General features: G+C 34.3%; 1 protein-coding gene across 1 annotated transcript in view; it reads left to right on the top strand.

Moving 5' to 3' along the window:
- agpat2 (1-acylglycerol-3-phosphate O-acyltransferase 2 (lysophosphatidic acid acyltransferase, beta)) overlaps positions 1-9,435 on the top strand; it is a 29,699-nt gene that overhangs the window by 5,116 nt on the left and 15,148 nt on the right. Inside the window, exons 2-5 of the mRNA XM_016271282.1 lie at positions 4,488-4,621; positions 4,847-5,022; positions 6,254-6,349; positions 7,578-7,650. Of these exons, the coding sequence (XP_016126768.1) occupies positions 4,488-4,621; positions 4,847-5,022; positions 6,254-6,349; positions 7,578-7,650 (479 nt within the window). The remainder of the gene's footprint in view (positions 1-4,487; positions 4,622-4,846; positions 5,023-6,253; positions 6,350-7,577; positions 7,651-9,435) is intronic.

Below are 9,435 nucleotides of genomic sequence, written 5' to 3'. Positions count from 1 at the left end.
TTTTTCATCATGCTGGAGATGTCTGTTTAAATCTGTTGTTTACACATTTCTAAGAGTACTTTTAATACTTACAATTTTTAATAATAATAACTTTCAATAATACAATTTTAATACTTGATTCTAGTGGACTCTAAACATTGCATTTATTTAATGTGAAAACCCAACTGTTGGGGTTAATTGAAACACATTTTTTTCCCCTTTGTAGTTCACTCACAGCTGTAATGAACAGAAGCCCAGAACATGTGGATATATTGACATTAAGAACATGCTGACTTTCTCAGACTTTTGTAACTATTTTCTTTTTATTTCATTTTCATTAGGTTTGTTTAAATTTTTAGTCTTTTAGTTTTACATTTCGTCAATGGCTTGTTTACATTTATACTTTTTATGGTACACTACTGAATGGCAAAGTTGCAAGTTTAATAAAATGTTCTTTAAAATTGTTGATTCTTTTTGTGGGAAATGAACCGTTTAGATTAATAGAAATAAAAATAGTCGTTAGTGGCAGCCCTAGTTCATTCACACGCATGGTACAATGAACACACCGATCCCCATAGAATAACAGACATCCATTTATTGCAGTTATTAAACACAATCATCTCAAGTTGAAGTTCACTGATATTTTATACCGGCTGTCTAGTGATTCAAGCTATCAGTGCCATGTGTGGGGTTTGTAGATCACAGGTGAATCTGTCCAGAATCCAGGAAGGATGCCAAACTTATTGGGTAAAAGGAGAGAGATGACAAGGCATTATAATTCAATTGAAAAAAAGAGGCCTGTGCCAGTGACCCAGTGCTATTTTTGTATCATTAAGATACTGTTACAGTTTTTTAAATATCTTGGATCTTGAAATGTTTTTATCTGTGTATGTTCTGTTTTCGTTTTAATTTGAAAGCTTTAGCAATTGTGTTGTTTTTATTTTATTCTAGTTTTTTTTAAATATTTTTTTGTTTTTATTGATTTATGCACGTCAAGTTAAACTAAATGAAAATGAGAAATATTGCTTTGGCAAGTAAAAAAAAAAAAAAAAAGTTAACATTTTTTTTCGGTTTTTTTTTAGTTACTATATTATTCCTGGCCTGTACATTATTCAGAACATCTCCATTTATGTTTCACAATATAAATAAAGCCAAGCAGGTTTGAAATGACATGAGGGTGAGTAAATTACGATGGAAATTAATGGAGTAACCTTAAACCTAAATTGTGATCTGTAATGTTGATAAACTACTCGTGAAGTTTAAGATATACGATAAAAGCCGAGCTGGGCAGGCTTTAAACTCTTGTGTTCCTTTCTGCTTGTGTACCAGGGTAACGTGTTAGAGAACAGGTTGACATTAGTGATAACAGTTTATTTAGGACGTGTGGAGTAACTAATAAAAATAATAAAATGATGGTACTATATGTGGTTCCATAGCTGATTGCAATACTGAGCTACGTTTAAACCCTGATGTTAGCCAAATTAATGTGCATTTGTGAGTGCATTTTTGTTGTTTGAGTAAGAAAGCATGACACGTCATTCAATTTAGCATGCTGTCAGCATTTGCATGTCTGTTGTGATGTTTTTTTTTCTTTCTTTCTATTCATTAAAAATGCTGGGAAAAAATTTAATTTCCACAAAAATATGAAGCAGCACAACTGTTTTCAACACTGAAAAATCATAAAGGTTTCTTGAGTAGCAAATCAGCATATTAGAATGATTTCTGAAGGATCATGTGACACTGACGACTGTACTAATGCTGAAAATTCAGTTTTGCATCAAATAAATAAATTGCATTTTAAAAGGTACTCAAATAGAAAACAGCTATTTAAAATTGTAATAATATTTCACAATATTACTGTGAAATTTACAGCATTGATGAACATAACAAACTTTTTTCAAAAACATTTTAAAAAATCTTACCGCCCCCAAACTATTGAACAGTAGAGTACTTTAAAATATTACAGTACCATGGTATTTTAAAGGTACTATATAAAAAAATATATAATTTTATGTTTGATAGTAAGGTAGATTGTTAGGCTAAATTAATCTAAACAAATTCAGATAATCTACATTTATAGTAACAACAGCACAGTCCAGATTTATTGCAGAACAGGCTCAGTCTCTTGTCTTAAAGACGTTTTACTCTGTGTTACAAAACGCACATGCAGTGACTGCTAAGGGCGAGATCTCCGTGCAGTGAGCTGTTTTTTCTATTCCGTCAAAACTCAAACCCTCGGGGCACACCAATCGCTGGTGAGGTGATGTGTAATGCGGACAAAGTCTCATGTCGAAGCATTGCTGAAATGATTCTCGGTGTAAACTCAGAAAACTAACATTTCGTTTTGATGCATTGATGACTTGTTCGATGAAACCAGAGCTTAGTAAAATCAAATGTCAAGTCAAGCATCACTTTTACTGTTGCTCATACTTGAGGTTAATGGGTTAGCACAACATTTCACCCATAACCTACTAAATATTTCAACATGATTCATTGTAACCCACAGTCATACGTCTGTCTCATAATTAGACTCTGAATCATCGGGATCAATCATCGGGAAGTGTTTGAATGAATGAATGCTCTGATCCGGCTGAGTTTTGCTGACTCTCCTCAGCTGCGGTGTTATGTAACCGCAGATGTCTTTTGCCCGCATTTGCTCCACATATTCACATTACTGATATGAGCCTCTAATGTGTTCAAAGGTCTCACAGATACTGTATCTGCAATCTCTTTGTTTATCGCGCAACATCCCATGATAAACATCAAATAATTTAGATTTTACAATAGTCTCTTATCACTGTTATTTCAGTATTATTTATACATTATCATAGTTTCTATTAATATTTAGAATTAGCTTTCATTTTTATATTTTCAGGTTTCATTTGAATTTTAGTTGAATTTTTTGTATTTTTGTCATTTTTAAAATTTTGTCAGCTAAACATAGACTATAAACTACAACCTGTAAAGGGGGAATTACTGATGTATTTGATGTTTTAGGGGAAAAAAGTCAAATAAGTTGATCTTGTGTTCTCCACAGAAATTATTTCAGGCTTTTAACCAAAAAAAAAAAAAACCTCTATGTCTCTATGTTTTGGCCTACAAAAATGCATCATTCCTGCAGCACTTTTTAGTAGTTGAACTGTCTTGTTAGTGCTTCTTTCTATGTCTGCTCAGATTATTTATGTTGCAGACATGAGCAATACCTCAATTTTGATGGGCTGTTACATTTCTAAAACGTATCTGTGCCTGGTGACCGATAGGGCTGTCAAAATGGCTGAAAAACTAAATTCGAATTTTGTACTTAAATATGATCAAAATTCGAATTATATTCTAATTTAAAATGCATAATTTCAGTTAGGGTGAAGAAAAGCTTTTGGCTTTTCTCCTGAGGCTGCAAGAGGGTGCATCGAGCAAAATATTACTAATGCACGTTTATTCAAAGCATAAGATAACATGACTATCAGTGAAAAAAGTGCATAATGTTTATAAGCAAATTATAATTAATTACGTTGCTTAAACAACTATAAACAAATCAGCATCATGTATGTATTCATAGTTAATACAAAGGTCCGAAAGCCAATCACACAGAATACATTTTTCATTTAAAAATACGAGTTGCAGTGGGATGGGGGGAAAAAAACGCCATAAAGTCTCGAGATATGTTTTGATATCTTGAAAGTTGAACTTGCATTAATTTTACATGGCTTTCTAAACATGTGACTCTTTTGTGCGAGACACGAGTGCAACAGTGATAGATGTCCCTCTAGAAAATGCGCAAAATATGTGTTCTTTGTGACTTGGTTTCAGTTTTGACGTAAACAAGATCTTCTCCGCATTGATGTTCTCTTTCCCCACAATATTTGTAATTAACAATGCAGCAGCGCCGCATCTAGTGGCTTCAACTGGATTGGCTAACAAAAACATTAAAATGCAATCGTCATCATCGCATCTCGTGCGCCACTGATAAGACAGCCTCCTTAACGCTCACCTAAAATGCGAATGCAACGTTTTTGCATTCGAATGTGGATTTTTATTTTAAATTCGACGAATATTCGAAATTCGAAAATAATTTTGACAGCCCTAGTGACCGATAGGGTTGAGTATAGTTTGAATTTTATCAACGGCATAAATGACTCGCCATATTCGATTATACGGCACTCGCATTGAACAAAGTTTACAAAGAGTGACTGGTTCGTCCACGTTTTTTGTTCACCGCTGTTGTTGTAATGTATTGGGAAGCCAGAATGCGTATCCATCGACAGAAACATTAGCCGAACTCTGTCTATTTATGCGTTGTTATTTTTAACAAGCCATATTACAGAGATTGTCAGATTTAAGTTGAACCGCGGTGCAAGTTCGTACCGAACCATTACCCCCCTAGATAAAACTGGAAAAGTCCCATAGACTTGCATTGAAATCGGTCTAGAAGCCATATTTGTGAAAACGGATTACTTGAATGCCTGTTATTTGTCATGTTCTGGATTGAAATGTCTTTTTGCTTTCTGTAGGGTCATCCGGTTCTTGGTTAGCCATGTGAAGTACTTCCTTGGTCTGCGCTATCAGGTCAGCGGTTGGGAACATCTACAGACAGACAGACCCTACGTCATCATCTCCAACCACCAGTCATCACTCGATGTGCTAGGTGAATGAAAAAACACATCCAATCAACACTCAGTGTGCTCGGTATTACTATTATTACCACTTTAACCTATAAAAACATGGTTAGGATCGCAATCTGGTAAGAAAGCTACTGCCAGCATGACCAGACCTGCATGTATTCCGTGTTTTCTACGAGCACACCCAGATGTCACATGATCATACTTGTGCAGCCAGTCTTTCTGTGCTGATTCTCTCCTCCTCTCTGCAGGCATGATGGAGATCCTGCCAGACCGCTGCACGATGATCGCTAAGAAGGAGCTGATATGGGCTGGAACAGTGGGCATGATTTGCTGGCTGGGAGGAATCGTCTTCATTAACCGCCAAAAGACCAGCGATGCCAAGAACGTCATGAGTGACGCCGCCAAAACCATGTTGGCCGACAAGGTCTGTCTTTACTAAGATCTCACAAATGGTGGTTTACCTGACAATTCATTGAGTTTGAACCACCTAGCATGAGCTTTTAGGTTATTAATTGATGTCATTTGATCCTATTGAAGCATAATTTCTTCATTAACTTACAAAGTTTTTGAAAAGTTTTAAAAAGTTGTATTTAAGAGCCAAATTCCAGGTGAAAGACTACACTACCCATGAATCTTGAAGAGAAAATCGTGGCAAACATATCAGGACAAGGTCCTCGTACAGTACCGTTCAAAAGTGTGCTGTCACTAATATTTAAAAAAAAAAAAAAATTAATACTTTTAAAAGGTGGTTCAACATCTCCACAATATTTCTCGTAAACACGATCAGTTATAATCAGTGTATCATTAAACGGGATCTGTGCAGTCGGTCTTAAAGGGACAGCAGCCTATAAATACCTGCTGCTGAATATGTCAGTAATGTTAATCAAACAACAAAACACAGCTTTAACAAAGATTAATCTAAATTAAATTCATACAGGGAACACTATGCAGTATCTTACACTTAATTATTACATTTCTATACCTGAATACTACTGTTAGACCTTATTTTATTTGTAACTGTTATATTGTATTTATCTATGCTTGTAATTTGTGTATTTGATCTTATTTCATACTTATGACTGTTCACTTGCCTTTAATCATGTTTGCTATAGTTTTTACCGTAGTATTGAAGTAGTACTTAAAGTGTACTTTAAGTAATAAACAAAAAACAAAGTTGCATTGATGTAAAATAAGTGACATTCATTTTTATTTTTTTTTTACATTGATGTTAAAATGACATTTTCTAATTTGTGACATAACTTTTTACGTAATGCTAAAACACTGATCGTCACTTTCTGAAGTTGTAGTGATGCATTCTTTTCCAAGAAAGAATGTGAAACATATATTGGTTATGTAATTTTCATTTTTAATTATAAAAAAAAAAAATGATTTAAATTGATTTTGCACACTTAAATCAATATCGTATCGAATATTGCATTATTTAACAATGTATCGCATATCGCATTTTTCTTCAATATCGCACAGCTCTACTGCAAAGCAACAAAATGGGATTATTGTAAAGGGGGGGATTCTTTCTATACCCACTGTATATCGCATGATGTAATACTATCAGTCTTTAGTGCTGATGTAGGGATGTTGTAAAGAAGAGGTGCTGTAAACAATCTCATTTTGTGATTGCATTGAACTTTTCTTAGATCCGATTGTGGGTGTTTCCAGAAGGCACACGGAATCAGAACGGCGGTCTTTTGCCTTTTAAAAAGGGAGCATTTCATCTGGCCATTCAAGCACAGGTGAGTGTTACTCCTAGACTCCTTCACTTACGCTTGACCTGATGTAACCTGACTTGTAAGTGCAAAGTACACAGCTTTAGTAGTTTACCTGGCACAACCAGAACAAGCTTGAACTCAAAGGTCCCTCATTAACCCATGAAACTGGTGTCAAGGGTCAGAGGTCGTAAGGGAGACTGACTGGATTCCCTCAGGCAGTCCATCTCATGAACAGTTAAATTGGCAATAAACGTGTAATACACAACACTAGTTATACATTTATTTATTTAACACACACATACGTCTTATTCAAATTTCCTTGCATTTGTATATAACACATCTGTACACACAAATACCATCTATTGTCTATTTTTGTGTATTGTGTATTTGTTGTATATTATTATTTCCTATTTACATATTCAATTTTTACTATCTGTGTCTTGTCACTGTAATCTGTTTGTGCTGTGGAAGCATCTGTCACAAAAAAAATCTTTGTATGTGTGAACATACCTGGTAATAAAGCTCTTTCTGATTCGGATTCTTTACTCATGTGGTGTTGCTTCACCAGCAGAGGGAGCCGTCCTTCCTTGTATTATTTAGTGTTCAGCTCCTGTGTTGTTTTAGCGCAGCCACATAGAAACTTTCACACTAGTGCATTTGATCTGCATCTGCACAAACTCCTTTCCAAAGCCACATGAAACATTCCTTCAGCATTTCTTTCTTGTGGCTTGTGAATATACTTGAGAATTAAGCCAGTTGGATTGTATTAGAACAATTTTTTTTACTTGAATACTTAGAAAATAGAATTTTTTTTTAAGCTTCCTGTCTAAATATTATTATTATTATTATTATTTACTGTATGTGTATATTTCTATATGTAAAATGCATGATTTTATTTTTATATTCAACTACATTTTTAGACATTAATTAAACATTTTAAATTATTTATGTCCATTTATATTTGTTTCGATTTTTTTTAAATAAATGAGTAATAGTTAGATTATTATTTGATTTATTTGTATTAATTTTTGTGTGGCATTCCTAGAGTCACATCTTTTGATATTAATGATGGTTGAACTGGCATACATTCTCACACACTGTCCAGCTGTGTCGTCATGAGAAACAGCGACTCTCTGGCTCTATTATTAGTCTGGGAGGATAGTTCAGTCTGTGTGTGATCATAGTTTTGTCTGTGAGAGCGCTTCTAATCCCTGCTGCACCAACCATCCAGCTCTCTCTCTTTCTCTCTCAGGTTCCCATCATACCCATCGTCTTCTCTTCCTACAGTAACTTCTACCTACGAAAAGAGAAAGAGTTCAAATCAGGTGATGCATGTTACAAATATATGTTATGGAGAAACAAAATTAAAGGAATCGTTCACCAAAAAAAGTAAATTCTTTCATTAATTACTCATCTTTATTTCGTTCTAAACCTCTATGCTTATGAATAAACATTGAAATAGTAGTCCATATGGTCTGTATGCTATATTCAAAGTTCTCTAAAACCATACAGTGTATGAGGATCAGACATTAAATTCTTGACGTTATTTATTATGTTATGAATTATTGTTTAATGAACTATTCCTTGAAATGCATTGTAAGATGTTTTATTAGTGCTTGAGAGAAAGCTTGTTCCTGCCAAAAAATAAAAAATACTTTTTGTCTCTTAATTCTTAATTTTTTCCCCTCACAACTGTTTATATCTCACAATTCTGACTTTTTTTCTTGCAGTTCTGAGAAAGTCATAATTGTGAGATATAAACTTGCAATCCAAAGAAGAAAAGTCTACATTTTGAGATTAAAAAGTTGCAATTTCCTTTTTTATTTTTTTATTCCTTGGTGGAAAAAAACAAAACAAAACAAAATTGCAAGAGGTAAAGTTGCAATTATGAGGAAAAAAGACCGAATTATGAGATATAAACTTGCAATCCAAAGAAGAAAAGTCTACATTTTGAGATTAAAAAGTTGCAATTTCCTTTTTTATTTTTTTATTCCTTGGTGGAAAAAAACAAAACAAAACAAAATTGCAAGAGGTAAAGTTGCAATTATGAGGAAAAAAGACCGAATTATGAGATATAAACTTGCAGTTCTGAGAAAAGTCTGAATAGTGAACTATAAATAAATACACAATTGCAAGAAAAAAAGTTGCAATTACCTTTTTTGTAGGGATGCACCGATACCGATACTGGTATCCGTATCGGGCCCGATACTGAGCTCCTGTACTTGTACTCGTTAAAATACCAATACCCCAATACCAAACGCCGATACCACACAGCATGCGATAAGAACCATTAGAATGATTAAACCATAAAAATAAGACCATTTATAGGGGCATTCACTATAAACATAATTTATTTTAAACATTAGGCATACACGACTTTCTGGCGAAAGTGAATCTAGCAGCCTGTGTGAAATGCGCTAGGCTGTACTGTTCTGCATCAGTACAAATACCTGCACACGTTGCGCGTGTTTTGCTTGCTTGAGCGTTTCTGCATTATATGAGTGGCTTTGGAATATAAATCGCAGCACGTTTCAGATGAAAAAAAACCCTTCTATTTCTGAAAATATCACAGTTAGGAGATTCATAACGAGTGGTTCCCTGCATTATTACAGCAAAGCGCGTGATTACAGTACTAAGCCGCTGCAATGGAGCAGCTCTAATGCTATTAAATGAAAGATGATGTACTATAGAGCAAAAAATGAACAGTGAAAGTAACAAAAACTTGTAAAATACATTTTAATGGGCATAATTAAGTGTGAAAATAACCAAAGGATATACAGTCAAACCAAAAATTATACAGAGATCAGATATAATTTTTGATATTTTTTTACTAGTGGGTGCAGGACACTATAGTTCATTTATGTAAGTGAGGATAGCAAAAATAAAGTAAACTGTGACAAATTATACCCAAAAATTCTTCACACAGTGGACTACCAGTAAAACTGATACAAATTTGGGACCAAAAATTATTCAGTCTGGGGGAAAAAATGAAGTTCAGGTGTGCATGAAGCCGGGTGACCGCATACCCAGGAGACTACAGGCTGTCATTGAGGCTAAGGGTTGCCCGACTAAGTATTGATAGTTGTGTAAATACTGTCATACTAACAGCT

Source organism: Sinocyclocheilus grahami, unplaced genomic scaffold, assembly GCF_001515645.1.
Source record: "Sinocyclocheilus grahami isolate Dianchi unplaced genomic scaffold, SAMN03320097.WGS_v1.1 scaffold61.1, whole genome shotgun sequence".
Classification (NCBI taxonomy): Eukaryota; Metazoa; Chordata; class Actinopteri; order Cypriniformes; family Cyprinidae; genus Sinocyclocheilus; species Sinocyclocheilus grahami.
The sequence above is the reverse complement of the archived record's forward strand: the minus strand, read 5'-3'. Positions and strand labels throughout refer to the sequence as shown.